We start from the raw sequence: 25,830 nt of genomic DNA on the forward strand, positions 1-25,830 counted from the left end.
TATGTTTTTTGTTCTTTATTCACTGAAAAGAAGAAAGAAATTCAGTTATCCTTTTTATTCTTGAAAATAGAATATTTTCATGCTTTTGCATGAAAGGTAGGTAATTTCCTTCTGATGAAGTGGAAAGGAAATGCAAAATCAGAAGACCTAAAACATAATTCCAGCCCTACCACTTTTTAAATTTTTGGCTTTAGATTAGCAACATAAGGTTAGTGAGCCCCATTTTGTTTATCTGTAAATAATTAAAATACCTACCTTATAAGGTTATTATAAGGATTAAATTAGATAAAATATGTGAAAATATCTACCATTGTACCTGTCACACAGTAGATTTTATTACATGTTAATTTATTTTCTTCCTGACACATCTATAATTTATCACACTTGCCAGTGGGACTCCAATAACACATACAAAACTCATTGCCCAAGATTAACAGAAAAGATTTCATTTGGATTTTTCTTCATGCTTTATTGATGAACATTAATGTTGCAAACTTAGAAAATGAATATGTTAAAATATTTCTAATCTTTCAGGGAGGCTACAACAAACTATATTTAGTCAAGGATTTATCCCCGGAAAGAAATCCCCTAACCTATTTCAATAACCCGTTGTAGTGTTCAGCGGTTCTGTCTATTGGCTATCCTTCTTCCTAGCAATTGCTAGCTTTTACTGAGTTTCTTCCATGTGCACATTGTAAGGTAGAAAGGTCTTCCCTTCTCTCTAATCTTTACCAGCTCTTCAGTTTGTGAAACAGGTTGATGTCCAAGATCATATGGAGAGGAGGTGATGGGGCCAGAGTTAAAACCCAGGTCTGTTCTATTCAAATCCCATCTTCTGGTTTTATACCCTACCATGTTGACTTTTCACATTTCAGTTTTAGATGGTTGGTATCACTGGGTATCCTTATGAAGTCAACTTTCAGCCTTCCAAAGTCATCGGTCTTTCATCTTTTTCCATGGGGTGATCTCGGGGCCTTGAGTCATCTAAGTAGCTCATCTCAAAACATTTTCCTATTTTCACTTTCCTCTTCTTCCCTAGCACCTGAAGTTAGACTTCAGTATGGACCGGAGGAGTGCTGAGCAAGACATGAAAGGCCTTGTAGCCGTGATCTTATCACACCTCTGTGTATGCACTATATCCTACCTACTCTAACTCAAGAGAACAGGAAGCAGGATTTCTCCTAAATCTCTAATCTAAGCATTGCCCATAAAGAGGCCCTCAAATTTCAGGGTGTGGCATTTGCACCTACTTTGTCAATTACTGAGAAGATTAGTGATTAACAGCATTTAGCACACATTTTCTAGTTCAAGACTGGTGCCCAGCACTGTGTGGGTTACAGTGGAGCAGAGAGCAGAGTCCTACAGTTTATTTCAGGATGTAAGACTGTAACACCAGTAAGGAGATAACTGTAGACTGGGCTGTGTATGATGAATGTGCTGACAGTAAATGTGCTATACCTAGTGCAAGCCTGTGAACCCCCATGAGGAATCACCATTTCATGGTCAGGCACCTCTTTGCTGTGGAAGGAGAAGGAGTCTGCATTCAGGCAGAACTGAGAATAGTGCTCTTACTTCCTGAGAACAGTTCCTACTTATAGCTGAGGAGTTAAGAGGATGACACGTATGGAAGCCCTTAACATAGTGCCTGACTTGGGCTGGGCCTTTCCTCTGTGTGTCATAAACCAGTGTGCACAAATCTATTGCAGATCCCACTTTATTGTCTTTCCATTGTCTCTTGCTTCAGTATCCACCAGTCTAGGGACTCCATAAAGGCAGAGACCATTCCTGGCAAGCAGATGATCATGACACATGTTCACCTACTTCCCTTCTCTTTCTCTCTCTCCTTTTTCCAGATAGGGAAAGGAGTGAATTCAGTTTAGTATCTTATTAAGGAGGAAAAAAAGGAGTCTTTCATAGCTCAAGAATTTTGGGTTGATGAATACATGACAAAACCCAAACATTACCATTTTCATTTTGAACTCTCATCTGGCTCGATGCCTGTTGGGCCTGCAAGAAAAATCAGTCCAAAGCTTTAGATAATCTGTCATGAGCTGAAAAGCTTCCCGGCTTGTGTTACCATTTACCTGCCACCGAGTTTCCTTCTTGTCCTTCTATACTAGGTCATCATTGCCACCCACCTGTTAACAGTACAGACTGTTTCACTGGACGACAGAACCCTCAATGGATCATGTTTGGGTTCTAATGCCAAAGTTGTTACTTTTCCTTTAGGTGTACTTTTCTTTTAAGAAGTATCTTCTGGGTTTTCCTTCAGTAGTAAGCAGTAACTATTAGGTTTAGCTTAGATAAGGAGTTTGCTTTGTTTTTGCTAGTGCCAACAGTTCTGAGCAGTGGGCAAGTTAGGGGCAAACAGAGCTCTTTACATATTGATTTGCCAATGCTGGGTCTTCGCCTTTCAGTTCCTTTCAGGGTTGGCTGGGCATATGCAAGACACAGCAGGGAAATAGTAGCCTCCAGCATTAGAGTCAGCTTCTGCCACAGGAGTCTTTGACATGTGACTGGAGGGACTACCTCTCTGTATGGTTCATTAAGAAATAAATAGCCAGCAATCAACAAGATGTCGGTCTCAGAAGAGGACACATCTTAATGTGGAACATTATTGTAACCATTGTAGAAAGTAAGGAGAAAAAAATAATTCTTCTTATTGAGAAGCCCGGAGTTGGGGGCAATACAAATCATAATATAATTCCTACCAGAATTTGAGTTTCTGTGATATGTCAGATAACTGTGTTGAGCACCATGCATACAGTATTTCATTAAATTCAGTCCTTCCAACAATTCTACAAGTTGGATAGTAATATTTCCAATTTACATATTTTAAAAAAACTCATACAGCTGTATATCAACAGCTAATAAGCAGTAGGGCTGGGATGGAAATTCAGGGCTCTTTACTATAGAGCACATGTTTTTAACCACAATTTGGCCCTGGTCCTTTCCTAAAATCAAATCAGACCATGTGAGCTATAAAAGAAAAGGTGATTCTATAGTAGTAATCACAAACTGGGGCCCCACTGGCCAAATTCAGCATGTGGATGTCTTTTGTTTGGTCCAAAGAGGTCTACTTATATGGAGTTTCTTTTTACTATTGTAACTGATTACTTTTTTAAAAATTTAGGAGATACAACATACAAATCCAGATTTCTGGCTTCATCTGAAAATAAGATATCTGCCAAGAAAAGACTGAAGCTGAGGGGTGACCCCCTTTAAAAGGGCCTGCACTTTCCTCTTTATCAATGTCCCCACTCTTCCCTACTGTTTCCCTGTCCCAGGACCAATGCAAGTGGCCATTTATCATGAGGCTTGCACTGTTCCCTTTGTTTTCGTAGCCTCAGAAGGAAAGCAAACTTTTTTTGCATATTCAAGTTTCAATCAAAAAGTTTTTTTATACCTGGCTCATTTCTTTACTTGCATTACTTATCTGCATTTGAGATGGGGACTGCACCCTGAAGCTGAGAGAAAACAGGTGCAGAATTGATTGATTCTGTTTCATTGGAAGCATACTCAACAGTGGAAGCAGTTCCCTTGCCTTGGGAACAATCATGCCTTGAAATCCACTTAGAATCTCTGATTTGGCAGCCTGTGATAGCCTTTTGTAGACCCTTCCTGCCAAGTGGCTGCTGAGGGCCACTGAGGGCTGCTGAGGGCTGTGGCCACCTTCCCTTTACTTCATACTAATGATGCCTCCATCTTTCCTTCTGCTCCCTCAGTGCCCAGCATGCAGTTCGGCAAGGATTTGCTGCTAGTGAAGGAGAAGGAGGGTGTCCTGCAGGTACCCATCATTCGGAGTGGAGACCTGAGCTATGAGTCCTCAGTGAGGTGCTATACTCAGAGCCATTCAGCTCAGGTCATGGAGGACTTTGAGGAGAGAAGAAATGCAGACTCCTCAAGGATTACATTTCTGAAAGGGGAAAAAGTAAGTGGATTCATGATGGCTGAAAGATCAGATTCTCTTTTTCCTTGATGGCTTTATTTGTCCATAATGAAGTCAGTTTGACAAATTCTGATCATCCTATGAATGCTTTTACTAGTTGATACTCTTTAGAATAGTGTCATCTGTCCTATGTGGCTGTCTTCTTTGGACCCTACTTACAACCAAATACATAAATCATTGGTTGAGCTAGGAATATAAACGATATATAACTATTTTGGAATTTGGCAAAATCAAATGAGTGAGGCCTCTCTTAATTTGCAACTACATTAGAGATGAACACACTACCAATGTTACCTAGAGGAAGAAAAGACAATTCTTTAATACCTGGGCCCCTGTCTCAGGGCAACATACATTCTGGTATAGAACCAAAAGTATCAGACCAAATAGGCAGACACTGAGCAGTGGAGTGTTCTCTTCTTAGCAATGTACATGCACTTGGGCATAGAAACTCCTGAGAAACTCCCATCAGTAAATGGCTGCATTAGAGTCAGGGGAGCCTGGGTGGCTCAGTGGGTTGAGCATCCAACTCTTGATTTCACTCAGGTCATGATCTCACAGTTTGTGGGTTTGAGCCCTGTATTGGATTCTGTGCTAACAGCCTGCTTGGGATTCTCTCTCTCCTTCTCTCTCTACCCCTCCCCTGCTTATTCTCTCTGTCTCTCTCTCTCTCAAAATAAATAAATAAACTTAAAAAAAATCAAAGCCTGCAACCAAGTATATATCAAAGTGTATATTAAATGAGAATCACATTTGTCCATTTTTTGGATATCAGTTTCAAATGATTGAGTCACTTGTACCTCCTCATTTGTCATTTCAAGGCCCTTCTCTTATTTTGTTTATTTATTTTATACCTATTCTCTAGCAACATTCCATCTCCTACCTCAGAACTCATCGATGTGTTGCATTTAATGTGTATCTCTTAATTTGTATTTGTTCTTTAAAAATGCTTATCATTTTATATTCATAGTTGTTAATTTATAAAACTGCTACTATGTTATATCCTTTTCAAACTTTTACTGTGTTTACTCAGTAAGATGATTTAATATATGTCCAATCACTTATGTGCACATCTAATCTGTTGCTGAGTTAGCGAATTTCGTAATGTGCATTTAGTACATTTTAACCATATACTGTTAGCAATAGACTATGAGGAACCTCAGAGATAGCACCCAGTCACCTCCTAACACTCAGCTATCACAAATAATGCTGCAATGCATATCCTCATGCATATCCAGTTATAGACCTGAGTGGGAATTCCTTTGGATATACACTCAGCAGCAAAATTGCTGGGCCACAGGCCATGTATGTGCTTAATTTGAGAAAATAGTGTCAGGATACTTTCCAGAAAGTCACTAGCAGTAGCATGAAGGTTACCATAATCCTACATTATCTCCAACACCTAGCATTACTCCCTTTTGAATTTTTTGCTAATCTAATATGTGTAAAGCTACATCTCATTTTAATTTGCATTCCTCCAGTTACTACCAATTTATATGCTTGGTAGCTTCTTGGGTTTCCTCTTATATAAATATGTTTATCCTTTGATCCTTATTATAGTATTGCTGTCTTTTTCTTACCAATTTACAGTCTTTGTTATATATTCTAAACATTAATTCCTTGCCAGTTGTAGACATTTTAGATATTGTAAACATATTTTTCCATTCTGTCACATCTTTGATCACAGTGTTGTTAGTTGAGCATAAGTTTTCAATTTCGGTATAGTCAAATATATCAAATTTTGGCCTTATGATTAGTCCTCTTGAAGTTTAGTATTAGAAGATCTTACCTGTCCCAAGTCACTGCAGATTCTCCCTCTGTTCATCTTTGCTACCAAAAAAAAGTTATAGTTTCCTTCTCTGAGACTCTTGGTCTTTTATAGATTCATGACTCATAGAAGCCTGTCTTAGTTATATATTTTATGGGAATTTTACTGATGGCAGGTTGAAACATGTGTTTAAAAACACACACAAATACTATAGATATAATCTTCAGCTTTGAGTCTACATGTCTGTATTTGTTTTAAGTTCAAAAGAGGATTCTCTGCCTATCCAAGAGACAGTTTATAATTTAATAAAATTATTAAGAAAATACAGTCTAGTCATCTATATGTTACCCACATGACAATCTATCATTATTTGTAAGCACACTTTGGAATTTTCATTTTCTCTTGCTTGCTAAGCAATTTGTCTTTGAAACTTGTCCTTCATGATAATGTCCTTTTTAAAAAAGATATCCTGAAGAGTCACTACTAAATTTATGCCTTTTATCAAGCAAAAAAGAAAGTTCTTCAGGGGCTTAATACCAGGTTAGCAAACTATCTATAAATGTCCACAGGATTTTCTTCCATTTAGTATGACCTCAGAAGTATGAGAGCAAAACATATTTATACCCACAGATCCTTTACAATATAGCAGTGGACTGGATTTAAAATAGTTCAAGTGAAAATAATCCCACTTCATATCACATGACTCTACTATTAAAGCTACTGCATCATCTAAAATGTTTTGGCCTTATTTTCTGTTTTCTTAAGAATATAGTCCTCCAGGGGCGCCTGGGTGGCTTAGTCGGTTAAGCGTCCAACTTTCGCTTAGGTCATGATCTCGCGGTTCGTGGGTTCGAGCCCTGCGTCGGGCTCTGTGCTGACTGCCAGCTCAGAGCCTGGAGCCTGTTTCAGTCTGTGACTCCCTCTCTCTCTGACCCTCCCCTGCTCACGCTGTCTCTCTCTCTCTCTCTCTCTCATAGAAACAAATAACACACTTAAAAAAAAAAAATAAAAAAAAAAATATAGTCCTCCATAGAGAATATTCAGTGTGAAAAACACTTGATTTCTTTCCATCAAACAGGTATTTAGATTGTATTCTCAGACTTTCAGGACTCAATAATTTTTAGATGAGATACCATTTGGCAACACATTTGAGAGTTCTGCAGCATTGAAAGTATCTTCGACCTAACAAGAAGCCTTTCTGAATTCCTTATAAAACTATTCCCAGGGACCTGGGTAGCTCAGTTGGTTGAGCGTCCGACTTCAGCTCAGGTCATGATCTCACATTCACCAGTTCAAGCCCCGCATGGGGCTCTGTGCTGACAGCTTGGACCCTGGAGCCTGCTTTGGTTTCTGTGTCTCCCTTTCTCTGGCCCTCCCCAACTCATGCTCTGTCTCTCTCTGTCTCAAAAATAAATATAAACATTAAAAAAAAAAACTCTTCCATTTTTGCCAAGGGAAAGGACCATTGTTTAGCTCCCCAGGAAGCCTAATCCATATGTTCAAACTTCATCATAGGAAATTTACCTTTCATAACACGTACATACTCATTGGTCTGATCTGGGAAAGCACACAAATATCCTATAAGTGCATTGAAGTGGGTTGTTTTATTGATCTTGTTTTTCATAACTCATGACCGATCATTCAGAGTAGTTTGGAATGTTTTAATACAAAACTCCACATGTTGGTATGTCCCAGTCAGGCATGAACTATTAGATTTAAACATTCTATTTTACAAATGAAATCGTTTGGATCATTTTGAATTGGTGTTGGCCCTTTGATGCTACAAAGGAGAAAAATCATTTTCTAGGAAAATCAAGCAAATTACTGATTTTTTTACTGCAAATGTTAATCTCTCTTATGACATTGGCTCTAGATGAAGAACTGTACTGTCTCTATCCATGATGACTCCATGTTTGAGCCTGAGGAACAATTCAGGGTCTACCTCAGCCATCCTCTTGGAAATCACTGGAGTGGAGCCAGAGTTGGGAAGAATAACATGGCCACCATCACCATATCCAATGATGAAGATGGTAACAGAAGATATCGTCTTTAGTTATCTTTGGTTGATAGAACATGAACTGATGTTTTACTAATAATGTAATTATAGGTGTTTTTCTAAAAATGAAAGTACTATAAAAGTGCCTACTGATAACAATCTCAGAGTATTTATATAAACTGTTGGCAGCAAGTGATCATCCTCTACACGGTTCCACTAAGTTTATAGGTATTTTTAATCTCATTATTCCCTACCACATTGCCAAGAGATGAGGGATGAATATAGTTACAAGCTAGAACAGAGATGCTAAGGCAGACAGAGAATAGAAACTGTTTAAGTTGCTGCAGTTCAGGACCAAGGTTGGAAATGAAGTCAGAATCAGTTGAATCCAATGAACTAATTTAAACACTGCCACCTTCCTGGAAAAGTCTAATTTCTCTGTTTTTTCCTAATTGATTTGGCCTATTAACCTAAAAAATCTTAAATTCTTTAGTCAAGTGTCAGCAAAGAATGACCCAGGCACTAGGGAAAACAAAACCAAATCTGTTTCAAATTGGGACATAATGGTTTTATTTAAATAGATATTTTAATGAGGGAATAGATAATATTACAAATAGTAATCATCATTTTTACTGAATATTTACTATATACCAAAATCCATGCTAAGCATATTATTTTACCTTATTTCATTTTATCCTGATAGTAAGGTAGATTTTACTATCCCTCTAAGTGAAGAAATTGAATATCAGCAAATTTATATAATTTATGCTTTTAGTTATACAGCTAAAAGCAGCAAAACTGGTTGTAAACCTTATTTTGTCAGATTCTAGAATCTACATGAGAGTCAGTGAGACTAAAGAGTTTTGAATATAAAATTGGGGACTAACTTGGACATTGGGTAAAATAAGAAAAGCCAGCCTTGAAGTTGAATTGGTCCTTTACCTAACAAGACTCAGGTTCAGATCCTGAAGTTAGCCTCTCTTGGTCACACAGAAATCTAGTGATTGAGGCTCAAGAGGTAATAAGTAACACTCCTAAGTTACAAAGGGCATTTGTTAAAAACTGCACAGTTTCAAATGAAGCTTATCTTCTACAATTAACAAGAATTTACTTCCTGAAGATAAAGAAGGGAATGAAGAGAGACTCCAGAAATTTTTCCCAAATATTATAGTGTATTAGAAATGGTATAAAATCTGTAACTGCTCTCAATGATCCCATTTTTTATTTCACTATATCCACCACCGCCACCACCTCACCCTTCCCTATGAGAATACAATAGAAAAGAAGACACAATTTGAAATTTTTTAAAAAGCCAACATATTAATCATTTCATAGCGATGAGAATAGCACCTCAAACCAGGATGGGTTAGGAAGTCTTGGGTTCTCCATTAAAACTACTCATTCTTAACTAAATAACCTGTAAGAAGTTAGGAAAAGTTAAGGGTGAGAGACATAGGGCCCTGGGAGGAAAGACCCAGAAGATCAGAGATGGGAGATGGACTTGGGAAATTTAGGTCATGTATAAATGAGATAAATTATAAAGCTTAGAAATTCATATCTCATAAATGAAGAAGAGTTGATTCATGCCATTGGTCAGTAAGTATTTTCCAAGGGTTTACTCTGTCTCAGTCCCTTGATAAAGTGTGTGAATTTAAAAACATTTTGTGCCTTGTAATGCCCAGACAGAAACTTAGAGATCATGCATTTCAAATTCTTAAAAATATTTCCCCTACTACCCTGTTTTTAATAAGAAACTGGTGAGAACTCTTGCAGAATCATGAATAAATTCCTTTTCCAAAGCTTTGCTGCGAGGTAAAAACTGATTTTTATAACGTAAGCCATTGTGCCTTTGTATTGTTTACTAATGTGGAAAACTCCCGCTTGTCTTTATAAGGTGCTTTCATCAGGGTGGAAATCCTTTGTACTGGCTCTTGTTTTTCTAACTGGCTCTTGTTTTTCTAATCCTGTTCCTTAGCCCCTACCATTGAGTTTGAAGAAGCTGCATATCAAGTTCGGGAACCCTCAGGGCCAGATGCCATAGCTGTCCTGAATATAAAGGTGATCCGAAGAGGGGATCAGAACAGGACGTCCAAGATCCGCTGCAGCACACGCGATGGGTCTGCCCAATCTGGGGTGGATTATTACCCAAAGAGCCGAGTCTTAAAATTCAGCCCCGGTAATTGAATGCCAATCCCAGTCTGTGGGTTTTACATAATAGGAGGCAAATATCTTGTATTTGAAGAAATGGATGAGCAGAAAAATAAAAGAGGAAAACGGTAGTGTTTATTAAGCATGAAGTACGCATTTGATATTATAGGAATCTTTTAAAAAATGGCATTTTTCTGTAAAAAGAATAAAGGGGACCCCTTACTTCAGAACATCCTTGGCATTTTGGCTCACTTAAAAGGATTTTGTTGTTATTGTTAGCCTATGATTTGGTTGAGTAACAGATGGAGTTGATGGTAAAAATAAACATGACTACCATCATCCAACAAACATTGGTACAAACCAGTGTGCTGGGACCTTCAGGGATTACTAAAATCCAGAAGGCACAGTCTCTGTGCTCCAGTGGTTTAATATCTGCTAAGAGACAGGAAACTCTGTTATGAGACTTCCAAAAAAGGTTTACTATAGAGAGAGAGAGAACTATAGAAATGAGTCAGGGAAGAGAGAGATGGGATTCAGGTCACAGCTAGCTGTTTAACTATCTGATATATTAATTTGATGGGAAGAATGAGATGGAGAAGGAGTTGAATTATATGCTAGCTTTTGTCACAGAACTTTCTGGAGCAATATAAGGTGAAAAGATTGGTGCAGATCCTGGTGCCATTTACAATGCAACCAGAAGTGGGCAAGAGTGGTAGAAGTCCCTTTGAGTTGTCTTGGTGAGTGGGGGAAGGAAGTGACTCCCCAGAAATGAAGAGGGAGGAGTCTCTGATGTCTTACATTCCACTGGAGTTTTAATGGGCTTTTGGCTTCATCTCATGTGCATCAGGTTAGTGTTTGCTGGAAAGGTACATGCCCTTCCTCCACCTCCACAAAAGGACTGTTCTTTCACACATCTTTACTTTTTCTTTTCTGCATAAGGATCTGGAGAAAAGATAGATCTTGGGAGTAACCTAGTTTAGGAGTTTATAGGAGAGGAAGAAGGGAACCTTAACTACCACCAGAGATACTTTGCACCCTCAGAGAATCATTTTATTGGAAAGGAAAGGAGTTTCTAAGGCTCTCACCCTCCTCACTCCAGGCTGCCAAACCTTTATGTTATCGTCTTTGTGGCGATTACCTGGTAAGAAGTCTTTGAGGTACTGTTTCTCAGGACAGCTCTGAAGGGTGTCTGTGTGCAAGTACTCACCTCCACACAGGAGCTCGTGCCTAAGTATAAAGGGAAAGAAAAATTAAGCAAAAAACCCTCATAGCCAGGGTGGAGTGTATTTTGGATCATAGATTTTTATTACTAACAGCTAGTGTCAGGCAGGGGCCATTAATTCTCATAATGGCATTGAATAGTAAATCTGCAATACTGAGCCACAGGTGGAATTTGGTCTATAAAATAGATTTCTCACTTGAGATAGGACTAAAGTGATTAGCAGCCACTGTATTTATAGAAAACCTCTAAAAGGAAAGGGCATTGTTTAACATGAAGTCTCAGCAGTGCCAACCTGCACTGTCTTAGTGAAGTTACCTGATGAGAACCTTTGCTCTCTTTTTGTTCTGCCCTTGGTGAAGGTGTGGATCATATCTTTTTCAAAGTCGAGATCCTGTCCAATGAAGATCGGGAATGGCATGAATCTTTCTCCCTAGTCCTTGGCCCAGATGACCCAGTGGAAGCAGTTCTTGGTGATGTGACCACTGCCACAGTGACAATTCTAGACCAAGAGGCAGCAGGGAGTCTCATATTGCCGGCGCCACCCATTGTAAGTTGCTTGACCCAAAGGGATCACTACTTTTATACCCTGGTGACTAGTAGGTGAGAACTTGGGAGAAGTAGGACTTCTGGCGCTATACTTCTTCATTTTTCTAACACAGTGGTTCTCAACTAGGAGCCATCGTGTTCCTTCCTTCCCAAACCCCTTCCCTGCACCACCCTCTCCAGGGGGCATTTGGCAATGCCTAATGACACTTTTGGTTGTCACAACTGTCACACTAGGCACTATTAGCATCTAATAGGTAGGAGCCAGGAATGCTGCTAAACTTCCTACAATGCACAGGACAGCCCCAACAACAAAGAATTATTTGGCACAAATGTCGGTAGTGTCAAGGATGAGGAACCCTGTTCTGACATAAGAATGAGACCAATCCATGTTGATACCTTAGTGTGATAAACACAGAAAATACAATACAATTGATCTTCTCATGTCTTTGGTGGGACCTAGAAGAGTGGAGGGAAAAATATAATGCTACCCCATATATATTTATTTATTTATTTTTACAAATAGTTTATTGTCAAATTAGTTTCCACATAACACCCAGTGCTCATCCCCACAAGTGTCCTCCTCCATGCCCATCCCTCCTCCCCCCCACATCCATCAGTCCTCAGTTTTTGTCAGCATTCAAGAGTCTCTCATGGTTTGCCTCTCTCCCTTTCCCCCACCATTTCCGCCCTTCTTCTCCCCCTTGTTCCTCCGTTAAGTTCCTCCTAATCCTCCTACACGTGCAAACATGATATTTGTCCTTCTCTGCCTGACTTATTTTGCTCAGCATAACACCCTCAAGGTCCATCCATGTTGCTACACATGGCCAGATTTCATTGTTTCTCATTGCCATGTAGTATTCCATGGTATAGATAAACCACATCTTCTTGATCCATTTGTCCGTTGATGGACACTTAGGCTCTTTCCATGTTTTAGCTATTGTGGAGAGTGCTGCTATGAACATTGGGTTACCCCATATTTATTACCCTACATACTTGCCACATGCATAGAGGTAAATATTTGCAAAAGCACAGTACCCAGTTTCTCATTTTGGGGTTGTATGCAATGAACACACTGACTGTACAATTAGGAGGAAAATGCCTGGAGGTTGTCAAGGGAAATTTAACCCATAATAATGAGGCAGTCAGAATAAGTCTTCTAACCTCCCCTGGCTAGTCTTATATAATAGAAGGATCATTCCAAAATGTGTCTTTTATTCAGCCGTGGAAGAAATACACTACCTTTATTTACTTTTGTTTTGCCAAATATACTATTGCGTATCATTAACAACCTAATGCAGCTTCATTTATCATATTTTTTAATGCAACTTTAAACTAGTAACTGTTACTCATGATATAGCTTTAGTGACCGTGTGCATGAAAATGAAAGTATTTTTCACATGAGTGATAGAGTTCTGATTTAGGAATAAGATTAACAAGATACTAAAGATTTTTAGCACAGGCAGAAGGAAGATCTTCACCACTGATCTGTAGTATCTTTTAGGGATGCCTGGTGAGGCACTGTGAAGACTTCTGTTATATTTTAAAGAATCCCTAGCAGTTAAGGGATCTTGTGGATTTCTAGGAAGGGGAGCCCTACCTCTCTGAGCTTCCCAACACCCAGCCCAGGCTGAGGCTTTGTTGCTCCTTTGCAGGTTGTTACACTTGCCGACTATGACCACGTAGAAGAGGTTACCAAGGAAGGAGTCAAGAAATCCCCTTCCCCAGGCTACCCGCTGGTTTGTGTCACCCCCTGTGACTCTCATTTCCCCAAGTATGCTGTCATGAGGGAGCGCTGCAGTGAGGCTGGCATCAACCAAACATCTGTGCAGTTCAGCTGGGAAGTGGCCACCCCCACTGATGGCAATGGGGCTCGCTCTCCCTTTGAGACCATCACTGACAACACACCATTTACCAGTGTCAACCATATGGTAAGTCTAGGGTTCTGGGTCTGGTTGCATAGGGAGAAAACTGGTGTTTCTCTGTGTCACTACAACTCTGTCAAATTCCTTAATGTCCTTGCATGGCATTTGGAATAAAATAAATGAATGAGCAGGTACACAGTATATACACAGGTTTTTTTATTCTTATATATAAGAAGAGGTAATATGCTATAGTGGAAAGAGATCCAAGCTGATAATCAGACAACCTGTTTACTAATCTTGATTCTGCCCACTTTTAACTCTGTGATATTAAGAGATTACTTAACCTCCCTGAGTCTCCGTTTCCTGATCTGCAAAATAATACTTCTTCCACATAGCGACTTGACATGAATCAGATGCAAAAGTGATCTATAAGTGGTAACATAAGTCAGAGATTCTAGGTAGGTACAATTAATGATTACTTTTTTCCACATCTCTTCAATCATTCAATAAGTAGTAGAATAGAAACTCCTTAAGGACATGGACCAAGGGTTCTACTACATTTTTATAGCCCAACATGCTCAGCACGTTGACGACACCAGTAGGTTTGGCACAGTTATTAAACGAAGGATAGAATGTTTCCTGAGTGATCAGCATTTTCAAAATTGTAGGAGGACATGAAAAGAAATTCACTATGCAGTTGCTGTCCTCAAGGAGTTGGGACCCCAGACCCACCATCAGAGAGCAATGAACAGTGAGTAAGGGTTTGACCAACGTTAAGAAACTTAAGTGCACTGCAGTGACTTTTCATAACACCAATGACGTCATTCTCCCCAGAGACGAACTGGAAGCAGTGGAGATACTCAGCTGAGTATCTGGCACATAGTAAGCCCTCAACAATTTTTTATTAAAATTAGTGTGCTTAATAATTTTGGAAATCAGAGCTTTCTTTCAGACTGAATTTCTCTAGATTTTTTCCTATTCAACTCTCAGCTTGTTCCCACTTTAGTAAGTACTTCACATAGATGTGAAGAAAATGGGGAGCTCTGGACAAAGCAGTCACTCATGTCCACTGTTTTTCTCACAGCTTATTCAGAAAGACCAATAGATCAATTATTCTGCAACATAACCTAGTTCCCATTTAAACTATCTGATAAATTTTTAAAATTTCAATGGCAAGACTTAATAGCTTATTGTTTCATTAAGTATCTAATTCTCTTTTCAAAAACCATAAACGCAGTTTGGTCTGACTTGGGCCAAATATACATTTTTAACAGGTACTTATGATTTTACTTTATGCTTCAGTTTGTCTTCTTGCAATGACTTGGTGACTAATACTTTTACCCCAGTTTCCTTTGCTCTCTATCTTTGTTTCTTCAATTATTTATTTAATACCATTGTATTGTGTGCATTTTTGTAAGATGCCTCAAATCCCTTCTGAACTAAGTCCATGTGTAAATAAATAAATAAAGCGTTGGCAACTAATTAAAAAAATTTTAATGGAAAAATCCTCTTTAATTTTTAATGGACTTCAATGAAAATTGTTTTCATGGGTAGAATTTATAAGTTTGTATGATTGCTTTGTGGGAGGTCTATGACACACAGAACGACTAATTAATTTTTCTTGTTATGTACTTCCCTGTGTGTATGCACACCTTACCTAAAGAGTTGTGGTGACCCACGTTGCCTCTGCATAGATGGAGTTAAGCATTCTAATGGCTTCTCTATGTCTGGGAACATGAAAGAATCTGTTGAAAGACCTCCAAAGGCCAGTAGGTTTCAGAGGCCAAGTTCTCAACTTCAACCCTGCAGGTTATTGTAACCTTTGCAATGTGTGTGGTCCGTAGGTGGGGGCTGGGGAGGGACTAGCAGTCAGAAAGAAAGAAAAATAAAAATCCCTAGGAAGAAAGCATCTCCCCTCTGTATCCCTGACACTATGCCCAGAGCAAAAGTGACTTAGAGACCAACTAGTCTTAATGGAAGGGCTGAAAACCGGTGGAGCTGTCCTTATGTTGAACCTAATATATAAAGACAACAATACTATCATTGGTAACTAGTCATCTCTGGACTCTGGCTCCATATCTCTCTACTTGCTCACTGCCTGACATACTGCCTTAGGCTACAAGTACTTCCTGCTCTGTCCCTAGTGCCTGCTCCTGGGAGAAAGTCACCAGTTTTGTGGCGAATGAATGAATGAATGAATAGATAAATAGATGAGTTTGGTGATAGATGAACAAACGGATGATGGGTGGTCTTCACAGATAACCTTGTACCAGAAACTGGTTGCGTCATATCATCCAGAAGATAAAGTGTGAGGGAGCTTTTGAAAGAGGAAACACATGTCTCAAGTACCTTTTTCTTCCTGGTAGGTCTTGGATAGCATTTACTTCAGCCGGAGGTTCCACGTGCGTTGTGTGGCAAAGGCTGTGGACAAGGTGGGCCATGTGGGGACCCCCCTAAGGAGCAACATTGTTACCATTGGAACAGACAGTGCTATCTGCCACACCCCGGTGGTAGCTGGGACAGCCAGAGGCTTCCAGGCTCAGTCCTTCATTGCAAGCTTGAAATACTTGGACGTCAAGCACAAAGAGCATCCAAACAGGTCAGGCTAGTGGTGCCTTCCACAATGAGAGGGCTATCCTTTGTGTGTTTTCTGGGTGAGACAGATCAGTGAATGATGCTTCTGCAAAATAAGAATAGTGGAGGGGTGCCTGGGTGGCTCAGCTGGTTAAGTGTCCAACTTCTGCTCAGGTCATGAGTTCGTGAGTTTGAACCCCTCATTGCGCTCTCTGCTGTCAGCACAGGGCCTGCTTCAATCCTCTGTCCCTCTCTCTCAAAACTGAATAAAAATATTTAAAATATATATATTTAAAAAAGAATAGCGATGATAAATGCCTCAGAAAAAAATTTAACATTTTCAAAGTCCCCCTAAAACTGGCCCCTTGCCTGTCTTCTTAGCTTCATGTCCCTCACCTTGTCATTCTCACCTGCTAGTCCACCCACAGAGAACCAAACTCAAATCAAATCACCAGGGCTTCTCTTTTGTGTTGTGCGCCCTTGCCATGCTGTCACTGCTGACCCCAATTCTCCCACCCCGCTTCCACTCAATGTAGTTAAATCCTACTGTCCTACTACACCTAGGTTATGACATCCTTTCCGAGATCCTCCCCATCAACTTCTCCAGTTTAATTTGGAAGCTCCCCCTTGGAGCTCCCCTGCCACCCATGCTGAGCATTATTACCCTTCATTCTCTGTCTGTCCGCACAGTAGACAGGGAGGGGAGGGACCTTGATTTTCCTTTTTTTTTTTTTTGGTTCCTTATGGCTGGGACAGTGCTTCTTAGCACCTGAGAGTGCTAAGACACATGATATTTAGCAAGAGACACTTGCTAAATATCTAGTGAACAGAGTAATAACACTGTATAAACTGAAAATCACTGGACACACGTGCTTTTGTTTTTTCCTGCGCTACCATGATTTTGATGGAAATGGATACTTACATTTTTGCCGAGCAGAAAAACAATTCATGCATATTATACATATTCATTAAACCTTGTGGTATTTATGTGCGTGCCTTTATGAGCAACTGAGTTCAGAGAAAGGGGTTCATTTGCATGAAGAAAAAAAGATTTAAATATGGAACCAAGAATATGCAAATTCTTTCTTTTTTCTAACTGAATAAGATTTACTTTTGTTAAAAAGCAGTAGCAGAAGTGCCCAGGCACTACTGACCCCATCCTAGCAAAAGAGACATCATGTTCATATTCCAAGGTACTGAGTCCTCTTAAAAATGTCTCTTGCGTTTTTGTTCCAAGAGACAAGCTATAAAAACTCAAAGGCACCCTCAATCAACATGCTGAAAATTTAAACTTGCACAATGAAAATAACGCAGCCCTTAAGTACAGTTCTGTTGTGTCGCAGTCTTAACCAATATTTATTAAGCTCGTATTTTATTTAGAATTTTATACTACATGCTCTGGAGAAGCAAAAGAAGTGAAGGAAATGATCCTTGTCCTCATTGTGGGGAAGCAAATAAACAGTCTGAAAGCATACAAGGCATAGCAGCCAATGTGAATAAGTTACAGATGTCCTGGTACAAAGGCACCTAAGGGCTGAGAAGTGATGAGGGAAGGGGTGCCTGGGTGATTCAGTTAATGGCTCAGGTCATGATCTCATGGTTTGTGGGTTCAAGCCCCACATCAGGATCCTTGCACTGACATTGTGGAGCCTGCTTGGGATTCAATCTCCCTCCCTCTCTGTCTGCCCCTCCTACACACTCTCTCTCAAAGTAAATAAATAAACTTTTAAAAAAGAAAAGAAATGTAGATGAGGGGAGAGCACACTGCAAATGGGGACCACTTAGGGCCACCCTTGTTGCTGGAACTTGAAGGGAGAGAGGAGTGAAAAGTCTCTTTTACCTGGGAGAGACAGCAGTAGATGGGGTATAACTATTTCTAAAATATTTTTCTGAGTAGGGATATCTACCTTAGAGTATAAAGAGCTCAGTGAGGTCTTTGGCACAAACACTTTAAAAAATATGTGTCCCAGACATTCACTGTGACAGAGAAGGGGAACGGCACCTCTATCAGTCACTCTGCTGTAGCACACAAGGAAACAAAGCTTCCATTTAAAGCAAAAGAAGGATTTAAAGTAATTTGTGGTTGTGATGTAATCTTTTCTTGTATACATTTTAAAAACCCTGTGATTCTTGATTGCTATCAGTCCTGAGTCTGGAGCATCTCTTGGTGGGAGGGGTAGGGTAAGGGGTGGGAAATAACCCCACATGTACACCATACCCTGTGTTCCTACACAGAAAGCTTCAGGAAAAAAAAAATGGGTAAATTCATTGGTGAAGACAGGTGAGTTATGAGAAAGAAATGTACCATATTAGCTGTTTATAGCATGCACCTAAACACTCTTTCTGCCCTTTTTTCCTCTTAGAATCCACATTTCTGTGCAGATCCCACACCAGGATGGAATGCTGCCCCTTATCTCCACCATGCCACTGCACAACTTGCATTTTCTATTATCTGAGTCCATCTATAGACACCAGCACGTCTGCTCCAATCTCGTCACCACCCACGACCTGAGAGGCATCTCAGGTGAGGACTTTCCCATTCCAGCCCTGCACAGTGGCCCTTAGGGATATGGCTAAGTGAACTCTGCTTTCATGTCTCTGGGTCCTCAAAATACGGATTGGTGGATTTCCTTCCTAGCAGGCAACCAAACATAGGCAGCTCAGACAGTGACGTGAATAGGGAAAAACAAGGACTTCGGAATCAAACTGACTTAGGTTCGAACCCATAATTCTATCTATACAACTAAACAGGGATAGTTGGACTTCCCCAAACCACTGTTTCCTTATCTATGACATGTGGAAAACAATTGATACCCATCAGGGTGAGGAATTAACCTGCTGACATTTTTAAAGCACCTGCCATGGTAAATGTTCGTTCTTTCCCTCCCCCACAGTTGGGCATGTTTGGATTTGTGCCCTGAAATTCCCTTATTTCAGCATCTTTAGAAAGCTAAAGTGCAGATGTCACACGTTATAGGATGGGCTCCCTGGGAGCAGGAGCTGAGATGAAGTGTGGGGTGTAAGATGTTCATTGGGGATCAGCATCTGTGAAGGGGAAGGAGAGGAAGCAGAATTGGGCAGAGGGAGAAGTCAGACTGCAGTGCAGCCCTCCAGAACCCCCCACCAACTCTTCAGGAACCCTTCCTACTTCCAGCCCCAATGACAGCCTTCTCTGCGGCACCTCACTCAGTCACTGGATACCAGGGCTCTCGCAAGGGTGGCCTCAGGCACCGCTGTGCAAGTGATGCAGACCTGAAGGAGCTGACTTCCGGGGTGGTGCATCCCCATGTCAACCATAAGAGACATTTTACTCTACAGAGGATCCTATCCATTTCCGTTTACCTTAGTGAGGGCGCATTAAATGTGTGTTTCCTCCCTTGACAGCCAATGAATCACTTACCAGTGTTTTAGAAGAGAGAAGAGCATTCATATGCTCTTTCATATTCATTAAGCATCACATTAGGTAGTTATGGTCTTTACACGGTAGAAATTAGTTGAGTATGAATTATTTGCAAGTCACTGAGCTACACATGAAAGTTTAACTGGTTCATGTCTGCAGCCACTAAAAGAAACGTACACTGTTTATAAGCTGAAAGTTTGCATCTCTTCCCACCTAAACACATGTTTAATTCAACACATGTTAATTGAGATCCCACTCCTTTTGGGGCAGAGGACTGGGTGCTGGTGTCAAACATTCTAAGACATTTCAGACTTTCAAAGACTCTTTCAGAATATTATATTTGCTTTTAGTACTATAAAAAATTTGAATCCTGATAGCCTAAAATTGTATCTGTATTTAGCTCTCTGCTGCATAAAGGTCTTCCTTAATTTAGAACACTTCAGTTGCTTGGCAGCATTTGATCCAATAATTTTTGCCCGTAGCAGGGAGGTTTAGTCAAGCATCATTAGCAAGCTATTTACTCATTAGCACAAAATTAAGATTTTTTTTCCAAGAGTTCAGAAACCATAGCAGGGAGAAGATAGTCAGATGTTTGTTTGTTGGCTTTACATAAAAGCTATTTTTTTAAAAAATCAGCCTTTAAAAAATAACAGTTCATCAACAAATTATCCATATAGTGAGTCTATTTCTTCAAGGATTAATTGCAAAGCTTCAGTACGTTTTCTTTTCCAAGACACACAGGGCCACTGAGCTCTGACTCCATTTATAGTACCCTTTGCTCACCTTTTTTTCTGGGATTCCTCCAGCCTCTTAGGGGAGTCTGTGAACTCAGTCACCCTATTTAACCCCCGATGACAGGTAATCTAGCTCCCCCCGCCTTCTTATGTAGTGAGTATTGGAAGTCCTGGGTTGCTTTATTATTAGTCTCCAATGGAGGTAAACTATCTCAGTCTCTCAAGGACATATCTCTTCTCCGCACCCAGCTCCTGGCAAGCCAATGAGGGGCATGTCCAGAGGCTTACTTCTTGTTCCTTGTTCCTCCCTACCCCCACAGAGGCAGGATTCCTGGACGATAAGGTCTATGACAGCACGGCCCTGGGGCCTGGCTACGACCGCCCCTTCCAATTTGACCCCAGTGTCCGGGAGCCCAAGACCATCCAGCTCTACAAACATCTGAACCTGAAGAGCTGCGTCTGGACCTTTGATGCCTATTATGACATGACAGAGTTAATTGATGTCTGTGGGGGGTCTGTAACTGCCGACTTCCAGGTGGGTCCTCCAGGGGTTTATCTGCAGTCTGGGAGCACCTGGGTGCTATATGAAATCTTGTTTGTTCCTGAAGCATTTCTGTTAGCACGGTGCATCTGGTGCCCAGCCCCAGAATGGGGATAACCAAAGGAGTCTTTAGAAGTCCCTCAAGTGAGACCTTAGCAGCATGATGGAGAAAAACCCTGAAAGTCTGCTAAGTCAACTAATTGGAAAATTAATATGGAAAATGTTAAAATGAATGTGGAAAAACATTACTGTCTGGCACAGCCATTTATATAAAAATCTAATATTTACTTCCCTAGATATATATACATATATATATATCTCATATCTCCCCGGCAATATTTTGGAAGCCAAAAGGATTGACATTTGATGGTAAGGTTCTTACAAAGTAGATGTATATTCTGCACTTCGGGAAATAAGTCAAAGTAACGTGTACCGTTTCAGAAGACAGGGACAACATAATGTTTTTAAAGTATTATGGAGAGAGAATTGTGTAAAACACTTTGATTTCATTCCTAGTCCAAATCTGTGCCAAACTGACAACCCTTGCAAAAATGGACACTTTTTTAATTGTTGTGAAACATGAGTGACAAAAGAGAATTTTAGCAAGAAGCCGTAGTCTTAGGAGGGCAGTTATATCAAAGGAATGCATCCTCATGGGAAAATTGAACCTAAAGCAGATTCTACCTCATTATCAGCAGTTATCTCAATGAACTAAAAATTACGTTTGTTCTTCATTTCAAATCGGGGTTAACTACACTGAAAGAGGGACTTCTGAAGGCACTGAGAGTAATCATTTTGAGAACATGCCTTTGATTAAAATTTGTTTTATTTCACACTGCCTCTCACTTTGGCTAGCTCTCATTTCACATACACTACTGCCCTCTACTGAGTGGAAAATTAAGACATTCTTAGGTTTTCTATTTCTGCAGTTACATGACCTATATTCACCTTCGAAATGCAAAACTAAGTGACTGGCTCCTCCTCTGACCTCTCAAAAATTAGTATTCNGCATTCTTAGGTTTTCTATTTCTGCAGTTACATGACCTATATATTCACCTTCGAAATGCAAAACTAAGTGACTGGCTCCTCCTCTGACCTCTCAAAAATTAGTATTCTGTATTCTCTGTGTTTTTACTTTAATTATATTTTTGGATATTTTTGTTCAGAATATGCCTAAAAATCTCAAAGAGGAAGATTTCTTATTATATATGCCCCACTTTTTAAACCAACACAGAATATATGCACAGAAGTATTTCATTGCAGTCTGTTTCTTTAAAAATAGTTAAAACAGGTGGTATATGGTGGAAAGAATGTAGACCTTATAACCAAGCCCTAGATCATATCTCTCCCTGTCATAACTTCTCTGAATCTCATCTCAAATTGTAAACAATCATCTCAACGGAGGAAGATACTTAGCATGGTGTAGGTATATAGTATTTGTCAAGGTCTGGAGTTTATTTAAGGATTAGTAAGTAAGATCATAATGGATAAATGATAGAAAACAGAAATAGAGGAGGGAAAATTAATTTTTTCAATCAGCTAAAGAATTATTGAGGTTCTAATATCAATAATTTTGAGATTGGGCCATGTGTTTTTAGCAAAGCCTGTATGTTAAAGGGGAAGAATATGGTGTGAGGTCCAGACAAAATTTGAAAACAGATTAAGGCATTTCAGAACATATTTCCTAATGAATATGGAATGAGCAGAGTCTTTTGAAAAACTTGGAATCGAATTTTAAATTCCTAACAACATTGAATATAAAAAAATATTCTAGGAAAATAAAAATTTGGCGTCCCAAATATTGATAAAACACTTGGCTCTTTTACTAAATTATCCATGGAAACACTTTATATTGTGCTTGAAAACAAAAGAAAAATATAGGTTCCATAGGGTGTTATAATCCACTAATGATAAAAATAAAAATTTTTAAAACTAAGCTTTTTTATTAGAAAAGAAATTTGTGTTTATGGAGGAAAATATAAAATTAATAAACCAACTCCCACATTCATACACACGTACATGCAGTTAGCTATGCTGTGAAAGCTTCTGCTTATATGTTGTTATCTTTCTATCCAGTTTTTGTTCATTGCATAGTAAAATAAAAATGTTTGAGCCAAGTTAATAGCAGTAACAGGATCCCCTTAGAAGAAATATTCTCTTGGAAGTATGACGTGCTGCCTTTTCACAAGTATTTCAGTGAGGCATTGTAGGGCATGGGAAATTATCCAAACATATGCAACTCTGAAGTGTGTGTTGGTAAATTTCCTAGGTTTGATATCCAAATCCCATGACGTCACTTCCTGTTGCCAGAGATGTGAATACTCACTAAAATATCCAAGTCAGCCACACATTCATCCCAAAGATCCAGACCTGAGCATGTTCCCAATTAGGGCTGGTTTAGGCACTCCTATAGGCCACTGGAAAATATGGTCAGTGAGGAACTATATACTGATCCTTTGGGAATAACTGTGTTCATATAAAATCTTGTCCAAGGCAATTGAACAGTAGAGGCACATCTCCTTCTCAGTCTTCAGAAGTGTTTTTGTTCAAGTGTCATCCCCTCAGAAAAGCCCTCCCAGATCACCCTTTCTATAGAAAGAAGCATCGTGGACACTTCCCACCCACCCTTTCTTTATTTTTAAAATTTATGTATATCTTTATGGACTGTAGGTTCCGTAAGGGCAGTGATTGGGTTTTTTCCACTGCTGAGGATGAAGCTTAGTCTGGTGCCTCAGTGCTACTTGGTTATAATAATGATTGCGGAAATAACTAAATGAATGAGTAAAAATTGAACTGAGATGTTGTAACCATATGCCTTTTCATCCCAGGGAAGAAATAACCTTCCATGTGCGCACCTTTTGCTTGGCAGGTGAGAGACTCTGCTCAGTCGTTCCTGACCGTGCATGTGCCTCTCTATGTGTCTTACATCTATGTGACAGCCCCCAGGGGTTGGGCTTCTCTGGAACACCACACCGAGATGGAGTTTTCCTTCTTCTATGACACTGTTCTCTGGAGAACAGGTATACCCATTGACATCTTAACTACTCCTACCTTATGCTTAAGTAAGACTAAAAGAAAATAATGAGTAGTTCCTTTTAACAGGAGCGCCATTCTTCATCCTGTTGTCCTATATACAGTCCAAGTGGGCTGTCACTCTAGGCCAAATGAATAATGTGAGCCAAGTTGTTTTTGATATATTTTTCCATTTCTGTGCATCTGATTCAAAGATGCTTTTGCTCCTTAAACACCTTGAATCACCCCTTTTTTAACTAGGAGCAAATGAACATGATTATACTCCAGAAGGACACCTCTAAACCCCTAATGGACAGTATAGGAGCCGTTTGTCACCTGCCATCCTCTACTTTGGGTCTAAATTGAGTTTTTTATACCTGCAGGCCCTCTGGCATTAGCGTTCAGGACATGGTTCTTTTCAGGAACCACAGATCTATATATTGGTGAAAGCCCCTCAGCTAAGAGCTCACACCTTACTCTTGTCTTCCTCAAGCCACCTTTTCCCACTGCGATCATGCAATACCCCAAACTCATCTCTTCTGCTGCTTCCATTCTCCCTCTCTGCTTCTCTGAAGGTTATTTACTTGATCTGACACAGAGATACTAACCAGCTACAGTTTTCTTTAGATAGGACCTCATCTCTAGTAATGGAAAAATGCCATCTTTTCTTCTGTTCAATGCTTTCAACTCAAATCATTTGTCTTATATTTCTCATAGGAAAATAACTTCAGGAAGTTCTCACACTCTGGATCATATCATTCCTTGAGCTTTAGTGTTCTTTTTAAGTGCTATTTTTCCCTTCCTTTGGCTATCCTTTCATATTGGGTCATACTGAACTCATTGGACCTCATGATTGTAATTACTCTTATTAAAGCCACAGTTCACTCATGTCATGCCATATATGGTTAGACTTCTACATGCTAATCTTTAATCCTCCATGGATTTAATACTAAATGTAGCCACCAGGACATGGTTTATGGTTCTGTTAAGTCATGAAAGGTGTCATTGTAGGAGCACCTGGATGGCTTAGTTGGTTAAGCATCTGACTCTTGGTCTCTGCTCAGCACATGATCTCATGGTTCCTCAGCTTGAGCCCCATATCAGGCTCTGTGCTAACAGCGCGGAGCCTGCTTAGGATTCTGTCTCTCCCTCTCTTTGTATCTTCCCCACTTGCACACACACTCTCTCTCTCAAAATAAATAAATAAACTTAAAAAGGTGTCCTCATAAGGAAAAGCAAACAGAGTATGAAGCAGATGCACTATAACCACATCCTGCTGTCAAGTGGATAGTAAGAAGTTTAAAGACCAATCTTTTTGAGCTATGGGCTGAGGCCCTAATGCTGGGCTAAGTGGCATTTTCAGGTATGAAGAGACTATGTCAAAGAGAATGGACCTATAACAAACAACAACAACAACAACCACAAAACCCCTACTAGAATGAACTGTCATACAGTTTTAATTGGCAAATGTATCTAAATAGATTCTATGTTCATACTAATATGTACATTTTTTGTACATTCAAATTACCATGCGGCTCTTACTTAGAGGTGTCACTGGGACAACTCACATTTAAGATAGTATCTGGGAGATCTCCATGCCCTAACTTGGATGTTTTATGTATGATTGCCTGCCCAGGAATCCAGACAGACAGTGTACTCTCTGCAAGGCTTCAGATAATAAGAATCTATATTCGAGAGGATGGCCGTCTCGTCATTGAATTCAAGACCCATGCCAAATTCAGAGGTAATATCAGTGCAGTTTTTCCCCAATTTTTTATTAAACATTACAGATATAGACAAAAGGTAAAGGAATAGAACAATGAAAAGCCAAGTCAACAATTGTTAACATTTTGCTATGTGTATATGCACCCATACACACATATGTACTATTTTTGAAAACAAGTTGTGGACTTCTTATGGAATTACCCTAAATACTTTAGCAGACCTCTCCTGAGAACAAATGCATTCTCTTACACATCACAAGAGTATCATTACATCCAAGATTTTTAAGATTGATCCAATAATATCTAGTCCCTATCATATTCCCTTTCTTGTCCTACAAGTGTCTTTTCCATTTGTTT

At 39.6% G+C, this 25,830-nt stretch overlaps 1 protein-coding gene across 1 annotated transcript in view; it reads left to right on the forward strand.

Moving 5' to 3' along the window:
- Positions 1-25,830, forward strand: part of FRAS1 (Fraser extracellular matrix complex subunit 1) — a 423,467-nt gene that overhangs the window by 374,152 nt on the left and 23,485 nt on the right. The window contains exons 59-68 of the mRNA XM_077770550.1: positions 3,726-3,931; positions 7,588-7,744; positions 9,686-9,886; positions 11,440-11,627; positions 13,279-13,554; positions 15,855-16,087; positions 18,426-18,586; positions 20,517-20,731; positions 23,607-23,757; positions 25,386-25,493. Of these exons, the coding sequence (XP_077626676.1) occupies positions 3,726-3,931; positions 7,588-7,744; positions 9,686-9,886; positions 11,440-11,627; positions 13,279-13,554; positions 15,855-16,087; positions 18,426-18,586; positions 20,517-20,731; positions 23,607-23,757; positions 25,386-25,493 (1,896 nt within the window). The remainder of the gene's footprint in view (positions 1-3,725; positions 3,932-7,587; positions 7,745-9,685; positions 9,887-11,439; positions 11,628-13,278; positions 13,555-15,854; positions 16,088-18,425; positions 18,587-20,516; positions 20,732-23,606; positions 23,758-25,385; positions 25,494-25,830) is intronic.

Source organism: Crocuta crocuta, unplaced genomic scaffold (genome assembly GCF_008692635.1).
Source record: "Crocuta crocuta isolate KB4526 unplaced genomic scaffold, BGI_CrCroc_1.0 scaffold236, whole genome shotgun sequence".
NCBI lineage: Eukaryota > Metazoa > Chordata > Mammalia > Carnivora > Hyaenidae > Crocuta > Crocuta crocuta.